Genomic DNA, 22,208 nt, shown 5'->3' with positions numbered 1-22,208 from the left:
CAGGGGGAGGAACCAACTTGCGGAAACCAGATTAAGACCTCTGGTGGGCCTGATTTGGCCCATAGGCCAGAGGTTCCCCATGTCGGATCTTCAGAAACCTTTTGTGTTTTCACGGTCCCTCCCACCCCACCCCCCTCTCTCTCTAGGTTTTGTTCCATATTTCCCACGATCTCACACTGGCAATTCTGAGCCATCAGACTGCTTCCTGGGAGGAGACAGTGAAAGCCACTCTTGCAGCTGTGACCCGTAGCTACGATGCTGGAAACTTCAGACTTATGCAAGAAATCTGCAACCTCCTCCTCCCTACAGGTATAAAAAGTCATCCCACTTTTAGGTCAGTTTTTATATAAATCCATTGGAACAGATCAAGACTTCGAGCCCCCCAACTTACAAAGTTCCTATCCAAGGATGGTATTCTGGTAACTTTCCTATAAGAATTTTGCTTTCTTGGATCCCATCATTGGCACCTCTGGCTTCCCTTTTATTCATTAAAAGGGCATAGTTCAATTTGTCACTTAAGCAATATTGAGCAGAGGCTGCATTTGCATGTAATGGGACGCCAAGGTTCTTGGGTTAAGAAACCGTACTCTGCATGCAACCATGTTCCTCCAGCTTTGATGCACGTTGATAAGCAAACCAGGAAAGGTATAGCTGTGTTGCATCAGAAGCTAGGACCATGAGTTTGTATCCATCTCAATCATTGCATACACAGAACATCTACTGTTGGGGCATCGTAACTTCCCCTGTGAGGGCACATGAAGGAGGAGAGGGAAGGAAATTTTCATCATGCTCACGTAATGATTTAGTTGGATACAACCCATGACTTTTTGCCCTGGTACACCACAATCCGTAAGTTTAGCAGAGAATTAAATATAATTAATAGATTAACAAAGCAGTTGTACTGAACTGTTGAAAGGGAGAGGACTGCTTACGTCCTCCTTGTTCTATACAGTATGCAGATTATGGATAATCAGCGCAGTGTTCTAGAGAAGTTCTGTTGTGTAAACCAAGGCATTGTTTTAAAAAATAACTAACATTCCACTCTGCATCTGACCCTGATTAGGCTAGCATAGTGAGGCATCTACAAGGCCACTTCCAATGACACTTCTTGTATTTCATTTCCACCAGTCAAAAGGGAACTGGCCTCTGCTTAGTGACGGGGATGTCTTCTGTGTTTTACTTCTTTTGGATACTACTAAGTTGTAGCTTTGTCACAGATGAAAAACTGGAGGGTATCTAGGGGGAGGAAGTTCTACATTAAATCACCTGTCATGTAGTCCCTCCTGAGTGAATCAGGGCAAGCAGCCCATCACATGAATGCCTTCCTCACTCTGCCAGCCTAGAAGGTATGGTAAGTGAACCCATGTTCCTTTCCAACTGTGCATATATTATGTTTTGACAGGTTGCGCTCATCTAAGAGAGAAGCTGGACAGCACAGATTTGCAAAGTATGGCAGCCTGCAAAAGCCTGGAGGCATTTGTAGCTTATGGGCAACTATACGATCTCTGGTGGAACCCGGAACGTGTGGATTTGCATGTCGTGGAACAACCAGGGCTGACCTCTGAGGCTTGTACTTTTGAGCTGTCCACTCCTGGCCAGAGTAACATTGAAAGAGTCTCTTTGCCTGAAGAAACTGAAGTTGAAGATCCGCTTTCAAGAGGACATAACAATTGCACACACTCAGAGACTGATTCAATAGCCAGCTCAAGCCTTTTAGTGGAAAGACAAGCAAAACTGAGGGGCTGTAGAGTGCTCCTTTCAGAAGAATATGCTGCAATCCAAAGTACAAAGAGAGAGATCTCTAGAATTCAGCAGACTTTGGCAGACATGATCAACCAACATCAGAAAAACAACCTCCACCAAAGTGCCACCAACAGCCAGGATTTAGCTGAATCCCCAGCAAGCCAGAGTCAGAAGTAAGTGGTGCATTTTAGTGATGATGCTCAAAGCTGGCTGTGGAATCCCATTGAACTAGGCCCCAATTCATAAATTTCTGTTGTGTGATAGTTGTAAAAAAAAACCAAGCAAACCCTCAGACCTTCTGACGGTGTGGTTGGGATTACCAGATGAGAGAAGTTCTGTTGTACTTGCAGATGTTGTTCCATGTTTGCATTGATTTAGTTGGATATGACACATGGAAAAGGTGTTAATAGTCTCTCCACTCAGTGTGAGCTTTTCAGGGAGACCTTGGCTGTGAATATTTGATACACTAACCCTGAGAGAAACCTTTGACACACTTCACAAAAAACTGTCTGATTTTTTTGCTTCAGACAAGTTGCTGCATTCCTTTTATAGTGGTATTTATTATACGGAAGTCAGTTTCATAATGTTTAATGACACATAGTTATCAAGCCTTATAATCACACTTTAATTTCTAAGTTAAAGTGAGTGGCAGGTTGGGAATATTTAACTTTTTTGTATTTTTGAAATTGTGATCTCTTAAAACTTCTTTACAGTAAGGAACAAGTGAATGAACCAGTTTCTCTGCTAGATTTGACAAAACAACTAACAGAAGCAAATCAGAAACTGGCAGAGTTCCCAGATAGTATAAAGGTAAGTCTGACTTTAACATGGAGCAAAATCCTTGTTTCCCTGCTTTACTTAACAGCACAAGCTTGTGGGAAACTCAGCCAGATGGGCGGGGTATAAATAATAAATTATTATTGTTATAACTTGACAGAAGGAAATCAAGAGATTTGGGTCTCCTTGAAGATATGTTTGAAGATGCTTGTTTTGTTGTAGCAGTAGGTGGCTAACCTGTGGCCCTACAGATGTTAAGATTCAATTTCGCCAGGGAGAATGGGAGTTGTAGTCCAGCAACAGCTGGAGGGCAAAATCCTGTTTTTTACAAGATCAGTTGGTTTAAAAATCTGCATAGCACTCGTTTCAAGCTACCCTTTCAATGATGTCAATGACTGGTTAGCAAAACAGCTGACTTGTACAGCTTCAAGTTGGAAAAGTGAATGAATTCTAAAATATGTGACCCCAGAATGAGCAAGCGAGTTATGTTCACCTGAAATATGCAGCAGTCATCACTGAAGATACCCATGCAGCTGAAAAGCTGCTTACTGCAGCAGCAGTGTAGCTTTAAAATATTGTGCTCTTTGGAATAGCACTAAATCTGGCAATGTCGTTATATTGATCGTATAATGCAGCTGGGAAATGTGGTAAGATATATCACCTCAGCTTGGAGTTATACATAGGAGTTTCCAGTGTGTAAAAATACAATTTTTTTTCTTTTTTCCAGGTTTCTCCCTTCCCCGACGTACTTGAGTGCTGTCTTGTTGTGCTTCACATGAGTGTCCAGCACCATGAAGTAGTTCCAGAATTACAGGAGAAGTCATTAGAACTACTTAGAAAATACAAAGGAACTCACATTTGTAAGGACGAAATATGTCTCATTCTAGAATGGATGAACAAGATACTTCTACATAGCCATGCCGGTCCGTGAGAGCTTTCTGAAATAATGTGCAGAAAGAAAACCCAACCTACCAGAAGTATCCATTTTTTTTCTAGTGCTGTCAACTTATTTTCTATTTTGAGGCAATACTCTGTGGAAGGATTCTCTAATGTACATTCTCTAACGTACATAGTTTCTATTAACTTTCTGTGCACGACAATTGACCAATAAATAGTATATGTTCTAAAAATGAAATTTATTTTTTCATCACTGCTTTCATAAGCAAATTTTGCAAAGATTTGAGGATGGATGCTGCCTACTGCACGAAGGGACCTGCAAGGGCACCTTTAAAAAATGCTAGTATGGATGATACAAAGCAGTTGACCGCTCATCATTGCAACCTTGTGAAGATATCTTACACCAAAAGTAGGATGGGGAATAAAGAAAAAAAACATGCATGGATGGTGCTAATTGTAGTATGCATATCAATTAATCTTGCGTATAAGGTAAGGCAAGATATTCTTGACCTCCCCTCAGTATACCATTTTCTGTAAGTACAGTGGTACCTTGGTTCTCAAACTCAATCTGTTATGGAAGTCTCTTCGACTTCCAAAACATTCACAAACCAAGGCGCGGCTGATTGGCCCCAGAAACAATGCCGACAGCCGAAATGGAGGTTTGGCTTCCAAAAAAGTGTTTGCAAACTGGAACACTTCTGGGTTTGTGGCATTCAGGGAGCACTGTACATTATATTTGCCACAAGTCTTAGGAGATCTAAGGAGACAGAAGCCACTAGCTGAGGGTGGGGTGGAAAACAGCAGCCTTTTAAGACCCCCAAAGATCCCAAAAACTCGCTTGATATCACTCATTGGCTAAAACTACTGAAAGGGGGGGGGGTAACTTATCTCACAGAAATCAGTTGGCAGATTAAGGCATGCTGCCAGCTTTGCTTTGTAGCTTTTGATCTAGGAGACCTTTTTAAAACACAATTTCAAAAGAAGTGTGGAAAAAGTCAAAAAGTCTCATGCCTTAAGAAAATTCTTTATTTTACAAAATTAAGAACCAATCATATATACATGAGCATTTAACTGCAACCAGTGAATACTTTTACATAATGGGGAGTTATTAAGCTTGTTAAAAATACCACACTATCAGGATTTTGTCTCTCCCTCAAACAGATTTTGGTTTTCAAGATTGTATGAAAATTGCTATTAAATGCACTTTTAGTCTGTAACCATTTAACAATTTTGGGTTGCTCTTTAAAGTACTATAAAAGGGACATCTAAAAGCTGAACTAGCCTTTATTGGTAGGTACGTGTGATTTTATCCATTTACTCAACAACTTGGTAGAAGGGTAACTTGGAATTAATTTTCGGTCCACATTGTTATTGTAGTCTCAATCATGCAGGCAGTTTTGATTCTTAAGATGAAGCATACTGCTATATGACACATGGCCCGGCAATCTAAAAGGAGAAGCTAGCTATAATACAAGCCAGCACAACCCTTACGGCTGCTACTAAGATGTAAGCATCTCATGCATTATGTCTCCACCACCAGGGCTGAATGGATCACTTTCACAGAATTACTTACACAAAAGATAAAAGCTAGCAGAGGGCTTAGGAACACATCACCCTCACAGAGAGCAAAAAAAGGTTTAAAATAAGCTTTCAAAAGCTAAATCTGCAAGTGCATGAGAGAACTGCAGCACTGCTGAAAGTTCTGAAATGACCTGCGCCTTGCAAATTCAGCAAGTTTTAAAAGAAAACAGAGGTATATACACTGTAGTTTGTATCTGTTTTTACTTATGAGCATGACACTCTACCAGCCATTATGAAACTGCTGATTAGAATCAGCCAAGATTCATAGCAAAGATGCCTTTTGCCCTCTGTAAAAACGCTAGTTCTTCTGCCATGTGTTTGAGATGTAACACTTTAAAGGAGGAAGCTTGCCCCCATGGACCCATGTTCTGTTGAACAGCATTCTGTTGTCACTGCTGCAAATTGTTGATAATAGCCAGAATACTCATTTTCTCTTGAGCTGCTTCTACATCTTCACTCTGTTTCTGAGCCACTCCCGTACCAAGGCCATAGAGTCTCCCACAGTACTTTGCATCATCAATTGTGTCCTCAAAGAACAACTGCAAAACAGAAAAAAATACACGTCACAAGTTGTATCATATGACTAACCAACTGCAGAAACCATGGAAAGGGAAACTCTGTCTAGTCAAAGGAAAGCTGGAGATACCAAGGTGGTTAGAATTTGCTGGCAAGCTACTGCACACTCTCACTATTTGGTAGGAGACAAGACACGCCTACCTCTTTCATTCTGAAGAATGCCATCCCAGTGAGTAGCGAGTCTGATCCAGCTTGGTGCTGCCGTCCAATCCGCTGTAAATCCAGCTGGTCAGCAACTTCCTGAAGGCCTCCCTGCAAGAGAGAAGAAATCAGACCTAATCCACCTCACTTCTTGTCTTCTCTGCCTATGACAATTAGAGAGCTCACAGCATTTTACAAGAATTTCAAATCGAAGGCCAAGGGTTAGACTTGTATTTATTAATAAGGTTAACCTTGGACAAGAATTTATAGTTACTATACCAGCAAGCTTTAGAAACTACAATACAAACACAGAGCTATCAAACAAGTTCAATTTTGCTATCGGGATATCTTAGTACAAGCCTCAGGATTGGCATTTGGACATTTGCCTCCAAACTCAATTTGATCAACCCAATTTGATCAAACAAAAAAATTCTAGGTCGCCAGAGACCAGTCGCAAACTTCTTTCAGAGTACCACATCAGATCACAGGAAGACTCCCTATAACACTGGTGTGAAAACAGCTTGGTGAATGAGGCATATGTGCACGATTACTCACACAGAGCAAGGATCGAGTGCACACTTCTGCCATTTGTATTGGATGACACCATGGTACAGTAGGTTGCCACTCACACAATAGTTGTTTATTGCAAGGAGCATGTGACACTGGTCATCAAATAGTAGGCCAGTAGCAGGGAACCATTTTTCTGTGGGCCATATTAACAGTGGCTGAGGCTGAGTCAGCTCTTTTTCTCCATCATTGTTTTCCACACCCTATACCCATCTCTAAGAAAGCATAAAGGCAGCTTGGTTTTATCTGCTTTCAGCTGTCCCCAACCCCCAGTCTCTCTTTCTGTCCCTTCTTCAGCTCTATTCAACCCTCCATTGCAGTTACCAGCCCACACTCCCTCTCAATGCAAGGAAGATTCCCACACACACCCCTCATCTTGGCAAAGCTCATCTGCTCTGCTATCAGGGAGATTTGGTAGTCTGGTTAATAGGAAGGAAGTGATGGAACACTGTGAAGATGCTGGTCATGTACCCAGCCCAGCAGTAAGAGGGAGTTGCAATTCAAACCAATTCTACTATTGTTATACTATTTATTATTTTAAAAGCCATAAACCTACCAAATAATCCATATTTCAGCTCACTTTGTTTACATCTATACAAAGCAGCAACCAATGTATCTCAAATTTTGCAATTACAGTAAAATCAAGTACTGTACCTTTAGGTTTTTGCAGCTCTTCATGAGGTACTTAACGTCATATATAGATGGAAAGAAAAGGTTCAAGATATGAAAGAACTCATGTTCTTCTTCTGGAAGCCTTGAATCTGTCAGAAGTTTTACCATATAACCGAAGTCATAGCCACTGAGGAAGGAATTATGCAAAGACAGATCAACCAGTGGTTTAAATGCATTATTTTCAAACCTGGCTGGTACTACTAAAATGCTGTTACTAGGAGATATCCTAGAAGCAGTTACTAGAAGGTACCTTGAAGCCAAGGTTATCATTATTATCAACATTAATTAACAGTACATGCTCAACGCTCAACTACTGCAGATTTCTGGCAGGGAAAGAACATTTCCCAAATAGGGTCTTTTTGGAATTCATAGTGAATCATCTACTTAATTTAATCAACCAGCAAGCACTTGAGTGCTGGTAGTTCTGAAAACTAAAAACAAGACAATGCTTCACAGAATTATAGGATTGGAAGGACTCCGAGGGTCATCTAGTCAACCCCCTACAATGCAGGCTTTGTTCTGCAGGGGGCCGACTAATAAGCTTATATTTATTTGCAAAGGGCACAGAACAGTGATGCAGAATCCTACACTGTGGAGTCTTACTTTAGCACAAAGAATTTCATCACCTTTCCCATCTCTCATAATTACCTCACTCAATAACCCGTTCAAGTTAAGGGGACTTAAGCAGAAGGGGAGGGCGGAAAGCACTTGCTCCCAGCTTCTCTGTCAAAGGCCCCCAATGTAAGTTTTATGGGATATTCAAAACTCTACAATCAAGCATAAATTTTTCACAACATAACATAAAAGTGGCTAAATGTTAGAAGTGAAATGCTATTTGACAAACCTGTGAAATGAAAGCCACTTGACATTGTCACAGAGCACCACACCAGAGGTCATAAGTAGTTCAGCAAAATGCAAGGTATCAATCCCTTCCTCTTCATGCTTCTGAAACTGCAATCCAGAGCTTGCAAGAAGGTCTATTGAATCTTGAGAATACATATCTTCCCTAGTGAGAAGGGCAAATAAATGTTATATATCAGGTCTTCACTGTGCCTAAATGAATCAATGGAACTTTTATAATATTTATTTATAACCCTCCTTTTCTCCCAATGAGGCTCAAGACAGATTACAGATAAAAACATGAACCACTAAAAACACAGGGGAAAAACAATCATCTAAAAGCAATTAAATATTGATAGAATTAAAACTATATACATATATAAAATCAGGGTAAAACATGGAAATAATTACAACAGAAACAGCACGACAGTAGCCCTTTCATTAAAAGAAGTCAATTCCCAAAAGCGTCTTGGAGCAAGAAAGTCTTAAACCCACCCCAACCCTGCTTCAGAAGGACAGCAAAAAGGGAGCCAGTCTTGCTTCTCTAGGGAAGGTGTTCCCAAGTCTGGGAGGAGCCACCAAGAAGGCCCTCTCCCATGGCTCCACACAGCATGCCTGTGAAGGTGATGGGCCTCCCCCTAAGATATCAAAACCCAGGCAAGCTTGTATGAGGAACAGCTGCTATCCCTGTGCAAAGTGAGAGCACACTTCCAGACTCTCCAGCATAAACTCCTCACTGGGGAATGAGAGAGGAAGGTCCACAAAGAAATAGGAGATTGGGAGTGTGTAAGTACAAAGGCCCCAGAACATTTGAGTAAATGCAGGGCCACTATGTCTACATTTACCATAAAAAATGGCAGCTTCTTGCCATATACTTGGGGTAAAAAAAAAAAAAAAAAAGGAAGACATTTTTGTTTTGACAATATTTTCCAGCTGGATAAAAAAGTATCTCCTTTAGGTTTAAAAATAATAAACATTTGCCTTGATTTGTTTTTTGTGCTGCTTGTATGGCATATTTGCAAACTACCATGAGAAGCATGTAAAAGGCAATTTGTAAATTAAAAAGTTATAATGATACTTACAAGAAATACTTTTTCCTGATTAGGGTGAAGGGCCTGCTAAAGACTTAAAGCCCGAACAATTTGGTAATAATCCTAGGTTTAAAAGTGATTTTTAATAACATTTTGACAAAAAAACCATCATTCTGTGCTGGCACATTGATTTGAAACATAACCCCTTCATATTGAGATGGGATTTTTTCCTAGCTGGCAAGCAGCTCTTCCTCCTATGTGGGAACAACCTTTCAGAGAAAAACTGATTCACACATTCCCCAACTTTGAAGACTTACGTAAGATTGAACTTGAAGTTAAACTGCCATGTGTTGATCCCAGCAGGGTATTCGCCTTTCTCATTTGTGAAGGTCAGACCTAGCTGGATGATTTTCAGCAGATCAACATTGCATCGGAGCAACTGATACTGATAGTCTATAGAGCTGCGAAATTCACCTATTGGTCGAACAACCACCCCAGGAAACTCTGTGTCCTAGAAAAACAAAGAGAAGTCCAACCCAAACCTTGTAAGTTCTATTCACAGATATAACACACACCAATGCAATAAACACCAGAGACTATCTCCTGAATTCTGTAGTTGCCGGCTTCCTGGCATCAGCGTCACGAAAAGGTAATTAAGCATGCATAAAATAATGCCTATAGCCAACTGCAGTTTCTCTTTTTGTGGCCCTTTTCCTTCTTTGGTGAAACATCTGGGCCCCCCCAGCCATTCTAAAATGGGAGATAAAGTGAGAGAATGCCTGCAGCACTACAACTGCATAGCCACTCCTCCCCCTGGATACAGAGGCACATGGTGATTCAGATGCCCTTGGCAGCTGTTTTTCCAGCCTGTTGCAGGCACTATCTGTGCACTATCTGCAAAGTGAATCCTTCATGTGCCCCTGAATTCAACGGAAGGAGTAGAGATACAAGGTGACTGGGAGGGACAAGGGAATGAAGGACAACAGGAATGCAACAACAACAAAAAAAGGTTTTCTTCGCCTACAATTTAAACTGTAGTAGTCTAATTAGCTTAATAAAAGTAAAAAAGCAAACCTCAGACTGATTAGAGTCCTGCTCCCCCAACTCTAAGCCATGTTCCGGAACATGTGAGCTGTTCCTGACTGAAATACAATTTTTCAATTTCACATAGGATTTGCATATGCTAAAGGGGAAGGGACATGGCTCTTTCGCACATGAACACGACATATTTTCAGATTCTGGAACAGAAGAACCCGTTATCTTAGGTTGTGGTCACTCAGTGAACTAGAGACTATTTAATCTACATAAACTCTACAATCTTTTAATAACTAGGCTATGGTGCACGCTAAAGGCATCTTCACATACCGTGTCTTTTATCAATCTAGGCTGTCATATGAGTTGGCTGGGAAGGAGCTTCTCTTAGGTTTAACCTCATCGCAAAAGGAACTTTGTACTTGCTTATAGCTTCATCCCCTACAGCCCAAACCAAAGAAGCTAGGCATTTGCTCATCTGATATCTCAATCTGCATTAAGGACACTGAAAATCCTCCTAAATTTCATCAGGTGTTATATCACATCTACCATTTAGCTTAACACACTAATTTAAGCTATAATAACTCATTTGTCTACATATAAATCCTATATTTAGAAAGCTGAATACTGGAAGACATATTTACCATTGCGATGTAGCTGTAACTAAGAACTATTTCCCGAATTTTTCTCATTTCCTCTTCTAGATTATTTGCCCATACTTCGCAGATCACCTGACTGTTTTCTGCAAGTGCCGCTGGCATCCTGAGGGATTTGCACCACAATCACAAGAGCAGGGTGGGAGCGCCAAGATGTCAAGATAAACCACCCTAAATATGTAGGAAAAATGACAAGTGCTTATTCCAGCAAGATATTCATTTCAGAGAAAAACAGGGAGAAAAACATCAGGGACAGGGAGTCCAATCCTATACATGGTTACTTAGAAATAAGTCACAGATGGCAGAGTTCCACTCAAGACTTCCCCTTTCTCTCCCTGCATACCCTCAAAATCAGCTCTAGGGGCTCCCCCCAACCCCCAGATCAGATTCTGAGGGGAAACAATACCAAAGCTGTAGCCACTGTCTGGTGAGCAAGGTTATCAGTGGTTTATTACAGTATTTTGTATCTTCCTTAAGGGTATAAACACTAAAACTATTGCATTTTCTACATTTGTGTTTTGCTGTTTTGAAACATGTGTTTGTGTAATTCTTATACTGACTGGAAGACAGATCCGCTTTCTCCAGCAACACCCCAGAGACTATGCATAAGGCTTGTGCCCTGGATCCTTGTAGACTGCAGCAACTAGAGACAGAAACAGGAAATATTCCTTCAAGGCTCCATATATTGGCCACAGGATGTTCTTTTTGAGCAGGCATTGTACACAATTCTGCCACGGCATACACATTTTCCAATGCATCTTGGATATTACAATTTAAATAGATCCATTCCACACAATGCAGGAATTGGGCCTTAAGTGTTGTGGCACTTATCCTTTGGAATTTCCTCCTCTTGAATATTAAACAAGTCTTCAGTAGTCTTTTCAGTGACTACTGAAGACCTTCTTTCAACAGCCTTTTTAAGTTGAGATCTTTTCCAGTCTGATTTTGTGCATATCAGAACTGTTGTTAAGATATTTTTGAAGAGATTTTTCCTGTTTTGCCTCTTGTTGTTTGCTGCCCCGGTTCCTCTGGAACGAAGGATAGGATATAAAATTAGTAAATAAATATGCATCTTGACCAGAGAATGTACAAAAAGACTGTTAAGATATGCACATTCCTAAAAGACTGGTGTTTTAAAAAAAGAAATTCAAAATGCACAAGGCATGCATTGCTGCTTCTGCCTCCTGAAAAAGTCCATTGAAAATCACTCTTATTTCTTCCCATGCAAAGGCAAAAGGCAAAGAACTTGGGAGAATATTTATGCTGGGTTCACAGAACAGAGTTATTCAATGTGGCCAAGTTTGTGGGTGGCACCAATTTCTTTTACAGTAGTGAACACCAAAACAGATCACAAAGCATTTCAAAAGGATCTTTCTGCATGGAGTGAAACAACAACATAAGAATTGGCCTCCACAGTCACTTATGGACTCACTATTAAGACCATATTCATGGAAGACAATCTTACTCAGCTACAAGTGATCGCCAAAGAAGAAGGAGGCAAATGAAGTTGTTAAGAGTAGTATGATGAACTTTGGTGCAAAAAATATCAATTTCATATATATACCAATGGACGCTGAACTGGTAATAACTAACCAGGAAAAAAATATTTCCATTTAGAAAAAGAAAGATTAAACATAATACAGGTTTATAAAAACTAAACACGGTATAGAGAAATCAGAAATAAAAACACATTTTTCCCTCTCTTGTAATACAGTAATAGAATGTTAAACTATGGAATTCACTACCACAAGATTGGTGACAATATTTACCGTATTTTTCGCCCTATAGGACGCACTTTTTCCCCTCCAAAAATGAAGGGGAAATCTGTGTGCGTCCTATGGGGCGAATATAGGCTTTCGCTGAAGCTTGGAGAGCAAGAGGGGTCGGTGCGCACCGACCCCTCTCGCTCTCCAGGCTACAGGAAGCTATCAGCAAGCCTGGGGAGCCCTCAGGAGTTCCCGCAGAAAAAAAAATTCCTTTATTTCCCCCCCAAAAAAACTAAGTGCGTCCTATGGGACAGAGCATCCTATGGGATGAAAAAGACGGTACTTCCAGTCTCAAGGTCTAGTAGTAATTTGGCTTCCTCTCTTATGGTGCTATATTTCACACTACTTTGTCTAACCTGTTGACTATGAAAACTTTAGGCTTCTCAGAATTGCTTGTTGTGAAACAAGGATTTTGTTTTAAGCCTGCTGCTCTGAGTGTCCCTAAACACAACCAAGTGAACATTCTTTTCACTATTTTATATGAATCTGCCAGCATCTTTTTCTAAACCCAAGTAACCTTCAGTAAAATTATCTGCCCTAAAAACCATGCCATTATTCTGAACATTCTTCTTGCATTTCCTTATTTATATTTGCTCTTCAGAGTAGCAGTAACAGTACTAAAAATGCATAAAAATCAACAGGATCATTTTTGCGTCACAAGTTTGAGAAGAACAATCTTTGCCTTCCTACAGATGCTTCAAACTGTGCTGTTTCCAAAATATTCTATGAAACCAAGTTATATGTTACATATTAAGAATTTTCATTATGTATAATCATTTTTAACCCAACAGTCTTTAAAGAAAACCTCATGTAACAATCTCAAAATTCTTAAACTATGTCCACTAGTTCCAAGTATATTAGTATATTTGTTAATTACTCTTCACCACAACACTCCAGTGTTACATCTAAAATAGGCAATACAATACTGTACAGTACATCATTTTAATCAGACTGTTCCGCCTCACCCAAACAGCAGGTAATACTGTTTACTGATCAATCTACTTCACATTCTGCTTTCAGTGAGTTATACAAATCCAAAAAAGCAGGATTTCCAAATTATGCTCTGAATCATCCCTCAAACCCCTTTAACAAGGCAATCCACCCAGACATTTCTTTGCCAGAATTACCTTCCTAAGAAGGTTAAGAAATATCTGTATTTTCTTGCAGCCTTTGCTCTCCCTCTTTGGTTCTCTCCTTGCCCTAGAAGCTTCCACCCCTCCAAGCATCACCCGCATCCAACACCCTCCTCCATTCGTTCACCTGTACTTTTCGGCTACTGTCTCAACTCCCCCGAGCGGGAATACAGACTGGAGTAAAAAAATACCAATTTTCTGCTTAAATGCGAGGCCTCCTTCGATCTCCGTAACAGGGAAGGAGGCCGGGGTTAGAAATGTAAGGAAACAAGGACGAAGAAACAAATCGGCTTAATAAAGAGCACAATATTCTTACACGCAAGAGAGTCTTTTGTCGCGACGAAATCTAGACCGACCTGGACTATGGGACTTCGCAGCAGAAGCCTCTCTCGTCCCTGATCCCTTCCAACAGAGAGGGAATATTCTCTCTCACGAAAGAAGCATTTGCAGGACAACTTGCGTGCGTGTGTGTTTCTTCGCCCGCCCCCTGCGATGCAAGAAAAACCTCTCCGCGCGGAACTTTAGGCCCTCGCTTCTACGTGCCTTGCGCGGAAGGAGGAGGAGGAGGAAACGACGGCGCCACAAACCTCTGAGGTGCTGGAGCCCCTGCTCTGCCTTCCCCACCTTGGGAGCTACGCAAGGGAGAACCGAGGGTTTAAAAAAAAACCACCCGCAACCAGGAAATCCGGTCAGCAAACAAAGGAGCTTTCCCGCCCGAGACCCTCCAGAGGCTCCTCCCCCTCCCCGCCCTCTCGGCCCCCAACCTCCCCCCGCCTGGTCTGAGGCCTAAATGCGAGCCCAACGCCTCACCAGGAGCGCGGGGAAACCGAGCGCCGGGCCGTTGCTCCTTTCCGCCGCCTTGGTCTTCCTCTGGTGGGGTCCCTTCTAGGCTACCGATTTTCCATCGCTCGATGGTTTGCTGAGCTGGGCGTCTTTTTCTCTCTATCGCTCTAGTTTTCTCCCTACACACATGCGCTCTAAGCGAGCCTTTCTGGGGCAGGAAGCATCCGGCTTTCCGTAAGAGACGCCGGAAAGAAGAAAGAGAGCGCCCTTTTGCACGTGAACACTGCTTGCAGCGGCTCCTCCGCCCCGCTGGGTTCCAACTGCGCCTGCGCCTGGGAGGCGTTGGGTAAACCCAATGAGCAACGCGTGTCCTGTCGAAAGGGATGGCTGAGTTTTTTGTTTTATGCGTTATGGAGCAGGATTCAACGGCGGCAGAGGCCGTCCAGAAAGGAGGAGAGGCAGCTATGAAAGCGATCGAGCTGTTTTGTTTTGATTCTGGCAAGCTCTGCTTCAGCAATTGAGGCAGCAATCCGAAAAGCAGCCTGGTTTGGGAATATCTGAAGAAGTGTGCATGCACACGAAAGCTTATACCTAGAACTAACTTAGTTGGTCTTTAAGGTGCTACAGGAAGGAATTTTTTTATTTCGACTATGGCAGACCAACACGGCTACCCATCTGTAACTGGTTTGGGAATAATAAGCCTCCTTGAACCCCGTGGGATTCATTCCCATAAGATTTATTCCCGAGTGAGAATGCATGCAAATACGTCATGACAGTAATGTTAAGCACACTTGAGACCTGGTTCTGGACTTTGAAGTAAATCCATTTCAGGTCACTGGGAGTCATTCCCAAGTAATTGCATTACAGTCTTTAACCACAAGGCATTTTGAAACCCTAAGGACTTTGCTTCCAAGTGTTTTAAATAAAAATATGCCCTTTTCCCTTATGGGGTATCCAAGAGCCCATATAGAGTCCTTACATAGGTTCCCTATTGGTAGGAGAAAATAACAGAGGCCAACCAGAGAATATTGAGAAGCAAAGCAGCTAGTAAGCTTGATCTTTATTGATCTGTTGCAACAGGGTGCTCCCCTCACTCGCAGGAAAGAAGGAGGACCCACAAAAATGCTGTGCAAGGGCTTATAAAACTTTTGAAATTCCCATCCTGTAGACCAAGACCACCCCCAGAAACATGATACATACATCACAGAAGGAGTGTAACCTAAGACCACCCCTCAGATACATCACAGAAAAGGTGGTCTTAAAACAGAAATTTCAATATTGTTTTTCTCTTATCCTTGTTTGTTTTCCTGTCTGGCAGGTTACTTGATTGGATTGCCTGAGGAGCCTGGCCATTCTTTTGTAGTGATAAATAGTGATAAATACTTAGTTCCTGGGCTGTGTCACAGGCTCACACCCTATTCAAACACATCAACATACCCCTAAGACAGGATTTGTGAAGGAAAAGACAATGGGGAGGTTTTTCCACTTTGACCATGCAGAGAAACATTTGCTCAGTTTAGGAATCAAAAATGGCTTCAGGTCAGTCTTCCTGTGCTTGATCTATGTACGTGCAGTTATGAACATTACCATATATCTAGACCTCAAAATTCCTATCACATTATCCCCCCTGTGGGGCTAGAATTTTTCTTAAAAATTTTTGCCCGACAAATAATAACATTGTATGTTGTAAATGGATGCCTTTGTGTAAATATATCATATAAAAATAACAGATGTTGCATTTTGTTACTAAATTACTTGCGGCATTCTAGCTCTTAATAGTGGTCTATGCTTTACATTTAGCAGGAAGGTCTTCTAATGACTGAAAAATGCAGTGTGCTTTGTCCTGTGCAGTTTTTTATGTGTTCTCAGGTGTCAAGCTAGCTCTTCTGTGGTCTCACACCGGCATAATGGTACAGCAGTGGCAATCCCAGGTGAATCCACTTAGGGCTTTCATATCAACCATGTCGTCTGGCACTCACCATAGCTGGCACAGGTTTGGACATGTCATGAGAGAAATTTCTTTGCCTTGGCCTTTCTATGGGATTTTATTATTATAGGCTCTGGTCTTGCACTCATGGGAAGTTGCTCACTTGCTCTTAAAGGACCAAAAAGCTAATTGCAGCCTGGATACACTTGCCCAATTCAAAAAGAGTCCGATTTGAATTTATATATGCCCATGGTTCTCAACTTTTAAAACAACCATTCTTAAAAGGGCACCTGTCCAAATTAGTTAATTTAATTCTTTAAGGGATCATTCCTGCTAAATCAAGGCATATACACTTTTCTTGTTATCTGGGCTTTCATGGATCCTGAAGCTTCTCCTTGGTAAAATTAAAATTCGGTAGAGAAGAGTAAGCACACAATTTGGTTGTCCAATTGAGATGAAAAAATGAGAGCAATTATGGGGAAAAACCTTAAGATTCACTGTGTGCAATCTGGGGGGGAAACTATATGAAAATGATATGCAGATGTTAGCAAAATAATAATAATAATAATAATAATAATAATAATAATAATAATAATAATATGTTGGAGATGTAAACAAAGTGAAGAAACCTTATTTGACGTATGGTGGTCATGTCCTCAAATAAATAAATAAAATTTGGGACATGATCTACACCCATTTCCATTTGGCATTCTAATCAAAACATCCCAAATAATAATAAAGAGTGTTGCTTCAAAACTACCTGATAAAATATGGTTCCAAGACTAATACTTGGTTGTGGTCAGATTAATTTCACAGCTTTATGGGAAAACCGAGATTAATAAATAAATACAGAACAATTGCTACTTAAAGACAGTACTGAATCTGCAAGGGATACAGAGAAGTCATAGAAGGGATTCAAAATAGTTTTCTGGAACATTAAGAAAATGACTGCAAAGAAAGAAAGAAATAGTAAAAAAGTAATTTCTTTCTGGGAACTTCGTGTATAGAAAAAAAAATCACTATTTGTGTCCTTTGAATAATAATAAAAAAATGGGTAGAGAAGGTTGGCACACTGCAGAGTGCCAGGTGGGACAAGCAAATATGATCATCAGTTGACTTAATCTAAATATAGCCTGATCAATTACACACAGAAATTTTGTCCCCCCTTTGTGGGGGTAACACACTATCAGACACATTTCAGCATTCCTACATAATAACACATAATACACAACAAACTAATTAAATATCAGTTGCATATCTTGAGACAATTGTGATCTTTTATGTATGTATCTTCTGAATCCTGGAGCACAGTGTTAAGGTTCAAAAGTGAGAAAATGTCCTTGCAATTCAACTCCTCCCCCCTTTGTCAGCCCCACTCCCCCGCCAGTCTATATCCTTTGAAAGAGATAGCTGTGGGCACTTTGAAAACTCTAGTGTCTGTTGTTGTTGCAGGTAATAGTCTTGTGGTGGCGAAGCTTTTTCATCATAGGTCTGTAGTAACTCATCTGTAGAAGTGAGATCCTGTAAGGGGGCAGGGTTTTTAGGGACTTAAAAGACAGAGTTAGAAAAGGAAGGGGCAAAAGCCCCCCCCCTTAGCTGCAAATAATACAATCTTAGCACGTTAAGCATTTTATTCATTTCAATATTATTATCACATTTCCATATAATTACTGTTATTATCTGCTAAGTTTGTTTGCTTTCCTTCACTTAGTTTTTTTTTTATATTACTAAATAAAAAATTACTCCACATGTACAGAAAGAGAACGGTAAAAAATACAAGAAAGGTTAAAAAATAAAAGAAAGCAAAAAAATAGATTACCAGTCAGATGAAAACGGACTTGACACAAAGACATCAGATTCAGAAAAGAATTATTATTAAATAATACAATGATACTATCAAAACCACACAGATTACTACTGGACTGAAAAAATGGGAAAACAATGGAAAAAGGCTTAAAATGACTTTCAATATGTGATGGACATGTCCCCAAAGTAAAACATACACACACACACACACACACACACACACACACACACAATGATCTATGAGGAACCAAAAACTAAATGCTAAGACACACAATTTTTAAGAAACCTGAAGTAACCTGAAGTAATCTGTTTTGGCATTCTAACATCCCAAATGAAAATAAAAGAGTGTTTCTTGATGTGACAACATCGGCTAGAATGTTAATAGCAAAATACTGGGAAATGAGTTAATACCAAGAAAAAATGAATGGCAAAGAAAGTGACTGTTTGGCTGTAAGGGAAAGACGAAAATAAATACAAATGCAATTACTTTTTTATAGAGTATTTAAATCACTGTTTGCATTCCCTCATTATCATTTGTGCTGTGGGAGAAAAGAAAGGACACTTTGTTAGAGGTTCCCATATCCTGTTAAAAGGGGAAATTATTTCATGTGAGAAGTCTGTCAGGAAATGCTGTTCCTAAAATGCATTGACATATACACAAACAAAACCTGTTATAAAATTTTAAATCCCATTGGGGAGGCGAACTACTCAAGAGAGGAACTCACAGTGGGAGTGGTTTGATATTTACCTGTGAAAAGAATTTGGCATGTTAGATTTGAAAACTTGGCAACCTCTTGACTTTTGATGGTCCAGTACTTAACACTTTTGTCTTAAGTAGCCCCTGGAGCAAAGGACACATTAAGGGTAATTTCCCTCAATGGTTCCAAGTTTACATAAGGAAATTTTGATAAGTTTCTCCCTGCAGCACACGCTCTCCAAACCTCCTCTCTCCCCCATCCTTTTCCCCCTCCTTTCTCTCTCTCTCTCTCTCTCTCTCTCTCTTTTAAGCTGATCTAGCCTCTGTGCATGTGCAGAGTTCATGTCTCAGCAAACCTTTGATATCATTGAAAGTGTTGCATCTTTTAGCTAAATTACCATTTGAATAAAGGAAATGAAGGGTAAGGAGTAGATTTTAAAAATAGGGTTAGATTTAAAACAAAACAAACTCAGCAATTCAAGTATTCACCAAAGCTAGCAATAGAAGTTGGTCAAATTAAATTTCTGTTAACTCAGTTCTAAGGGATCATCTTTCCTGCAGCCCAAGCAAAGCGAGTGCTTCCTTTATTTACAGGAAATTGAGAGCAGGTGTTTATTAAAAAAAATGTGGGCTATCATTATTTTGTGTGATTTCTCTTCTGGTCATTCGCGGAACAATCAGCCGCGCCCTTATATATGGGGAAAATGGCCAGAGTCAAAATTCATAGGATCTTTAACATTCTCAGTCATCTCAGCCTTAACATTTGCAGACAAAAATTTATGCCCTTTATTTTACAGGATGGTCAAGGCTCATTCTACTTGATTATAAGAATTTGTATGTGTTTAAACTTTGAATAGACTTGGAAGTCTGATCTTTAAAAAATAGACAAAATGATAAAAACTGTGTCACTCAAATGCTTGATATCACAAGTTCTGCTTCAAAACATCACGGCTTTCACCTCTCACCTTTTTTTTTTTTTAAATGATATTTATTAAAGTTTCAATAAAAAATTAAACATAAAACATAAAAAAAGAAATACACAATTCAAAAATACACAATACATAATCCAAAAGAAAAAAAAGGAACAAAAAAAACACAAGGCAAAAAAGAAAATAGAACAATTAAAAACAATATCACCTTTTCATCTCCATTTTTAAATTTACTTATTTTCTGGACCTCCTCGTACCTCCCTCTTTTGTATTCCAGTTCAAATTGTTTGTCCAGCAATTTCTTTCCCTCTTTTTTAATCCCAATCTTTACTCTTAATATAATATAACATTAAAATTTTACCTTTTAAAAACCAAATTTCCATTTCCTTAAACTTTTTTAATCCTAATCCTTAATCTTAATCTATCCATAACTTTAAATCCTGTACAGCTGGAAGCCACTTATTTTCAATCCAAAATCACTCTAACATTCTTTAATTTTGCAATGTTTCAGCAGATAGTCTTTGAATTTCTTCCAATCTTCCTCCACCGACTCTTCTCCCTGGTCACGGATTCTACCAGTCATTTCCGCCAGTTCCATACAGTCCATCAGTTTCATCTGCCATTCCTCCAGTGTGGGAAGCTCTTTTGTCTCACCTCTCACCTTTTAAAAACAAAGAGCAAAGCTGGGCTGAATTTCAATTCACATGCTTGCAGACACATGGCCCTCCACACAGCCACAAATTGGGAGAGTTGAAAGGGACCCTGGGGTCATCTAGTCCAACCCTAAAATACAGGGTTCATAGCAAGATTTGTACTACCAGAGAGACACACATACTTATGTACACAGACACAACTGGGGAAGAGACCACAAGCCATGCTCCTATCATGTACTAAGGAAGAGGGAAATAAAAGTAACCAACTTTATACAGAATCCTTTTAGCAGATCTTGAAGCTAGTTTGAGTGAGAGTTTACTTCCTTAGACTAAAGAGTGCAAGTTCCTAGAGAAATGATCTTTAAAGGAAGATTGAAGCGAACATTTTTTTCTGAGATAGGGAGAGGATCTCTTATAAAGCATAGTTAAAACAGCCATAGATTTGATTTAAAAGGAATACAAAAGTGAACAATTTTTCCTGAAGTTGCAGAGGAATAGTAAGCCTAATTTAGACTATTATTTTTTAAATAACTACACATAGGAAAGTGAGATGCAGGGTACCTTTAGGAAAGATTGCCCCTCCCTTTGCTGTTTCCTTTAAAGGAAGCTTACTTGGGAGTAAATTTACCTGGCGCAGAAGTAAGAAGGGGGAAAAAAACTGAAAGAGACAGAATGAAACAAGGGGGGGGGGGGGACATTTTCTAAGAAAAGAGGCCAGAAAGCCTTATAAAGACTGATATCAGGACTGGACTCAGACAATTTTGCTGGCCATGGAAGCCTCTACATTTAATAACAATTTTCTCAGAAAGAACACCATACTTTCATAGACTCACAAACTCAAAAGTTGCAGCAAAACATCATCTACCATTAGACTTAAAATCACCCTCCTCACTTAAACTATAGAGGAAGGAGGTGGGGTAATCCTCCTTTCAGAACACAAGCAGCACGTATACATGATTTTACCACTTGGGAGGAAAACTCTCTTTTAGAGCCTCTCTCAAATAACAAACATTTGCACACTTCATTCTCAATTTTGTCTTGTTTAAGATTGATAAGGCTCAACATGGCTTCCTTAGATTTAGAATTTGGAGCAAGCTTGCATTTTTATTTTAGATGGCACATTTAAGATAAGCAGCTGCTGGATGTTACCTAAGTACAATTTAAACACAGGAAAAACGTTTCTTAAACACAAATTGAAGGGGACTGTCAGAGTCCAGGTGGGAGGTAAGCACCAACTGGGCTTCTTTCCCATCAGGAGTCTGCAGGTTCCTTTCTTTTGATTGAGGTGCACCCATTTTAAGAATTTTAATAGCACTAGCTTTTACTTTTATACTGCAGTCGGGGTTTTATCCCCACTTTTCAGGAAACACAATAAATAACCCACAGTAGACTCAATTTGGACAACTCCGAGAATTAGTACTGTGACACACCGCCGTTTGTCTGGCCTGACTTACTAGGCTGCTACAGCTGTTGGCCTTTCCTGGCTACTAAGCTAACAGTGCGGTCAGCGATCTCAAACCCCCCCTTTGGTCATTACTAAGCCAGGGAGCCCACAGCAACCTCTTACAATCTAATCTGAGAGTTCCCTACTGGACACTTGCGTAGCGCAGTACCAGATTGGGACTCAGAAATGACAAAGAAGAAAAGGAATCAGCTGCCCTTGCGTTCTCTGCTCACAGGTAATCTCTAACAAAGATTGCCATGGCAGAGGTGCGGCTGCACCTGGGAGTTAATAGTTTCAGTACAGAAGAAAAAGCACGACCTTTTCTGGGCAAAACTCCGAAGAAATAGGTCGGCATATAGACTGTAGAAGGGAAATGAAAGAAGTCACACACAACTTTTCCCTGGGCATACTCCGAAGGGTTAGGGCTGGTGTTGAGATTGAGGGGACAGAAAGGAGGAGAAGGCAATTTTTCAAGGGTTAGATGAGGGAAAAAGTAGAAAGTTTATATTTGAAGGGAAAAGGAAGAGTTAAAGAATTTTGGTTGCTGTGGTTTAGAG

General features: G+C 40.2%; 2 protein-coding genes across 5 annotated transcripts in view; one reads left to right on the top strand and one right to left on the bottom strand.

The window, feature by feature from the left end:
* Positions 1-3,655, top strand: part of GEMIN5 (gem nuclear organelle associated protein 5) — a 33,863-nt gene extending 30,208 nt beyond the window's left edge. For both annotated transcript variants that reach the window (XM_080987800.1, XM_080987799.1), the window contains exons 25-28: positions 147-309; positions 1,403-1,916; positions 2,457-2,553; positions 3,248-3,655. In XM_080987800.1, coding sequence (XP_080843926.1) covers positions 147-309; positions 1,403-1,916; positions 2,457-2,553; positions 3,248-3,451 — 978 coding nt within the window. In that variant the 3' untranslated portion in view covers positions 3,452-3,655. The remainder of the gene's footprint in view (positions 1-146; positions 310-1,402; positions 1,917-2,456; positions 2,554-3,247) is intronic.
* Positions 3,656-4,422: 767 nt separating this feature from the next.
* Positions 4,423-21,745, bottom strand: CNOT8 (CCR4-NOT transcription complex subunit 8). Of its 3 annotated transcripts, none has more exons than XM_080988974.1 (7): positions 21,728-21,745; positions 10,502-10,681; positions 9,143-9,336; positions 7,799-7,960; positions 6,937-7,081; positions 5,716-5,826; positions 4,423-5,537 (listed from the first exon to the last, which is right to left on the bottom strand). In XM_080988974.1, exons 2-7 carry the CDS (start codon positions 10,616-10,618, stop codon positions 5,388-5,390), a joined length of 879 nt encoding a protein of 292 aa, XP_080845100.1. In that variant the 5' UTR covers positions 10,619-10,681; positions 21,728-21,745; the 3' UTR covers positions 4,423-5,387. The 3 variants fall into 3 exon arrangements, with proteins under 3 accessions (XP_080845100.1, XP_080845098.1, XP_080845099.1); XM_080988972.1 differs by lacking the exon at positions 21,728-21,745 and adding an exon at positions 14,223-14,406 and having other exon boundaries at positions 10,502-10,684; XM_080988973.1 differs by lacking the exon at positions 21,728-21,745 and adding an exon at positions 13,769-14,129 and having other exon boundaries at positions 10,502-10,684.
* Between the last annotated feature and the right edge of the window lie 463 nt (positions 21,746-22,208).

Source organism: Podarcis pityusensis (genome assembly GCF_964106645.2).
Source record: "Podarcis pityusensis genome assembly, chromosome: 2".
In the NCBI taxonomy this organism is placed as follows: Eukaryota; Metazoa; Chordata; class Lepidosauria; order Squamata; family Lacertidae; genus Podarcis; species Podarcis pityusensis.
The sequence above is the reverse complement of the archived record's forward strand: the minus strand, read 5'-3'. Positions and strand labels throughout refer to the sequence as shown.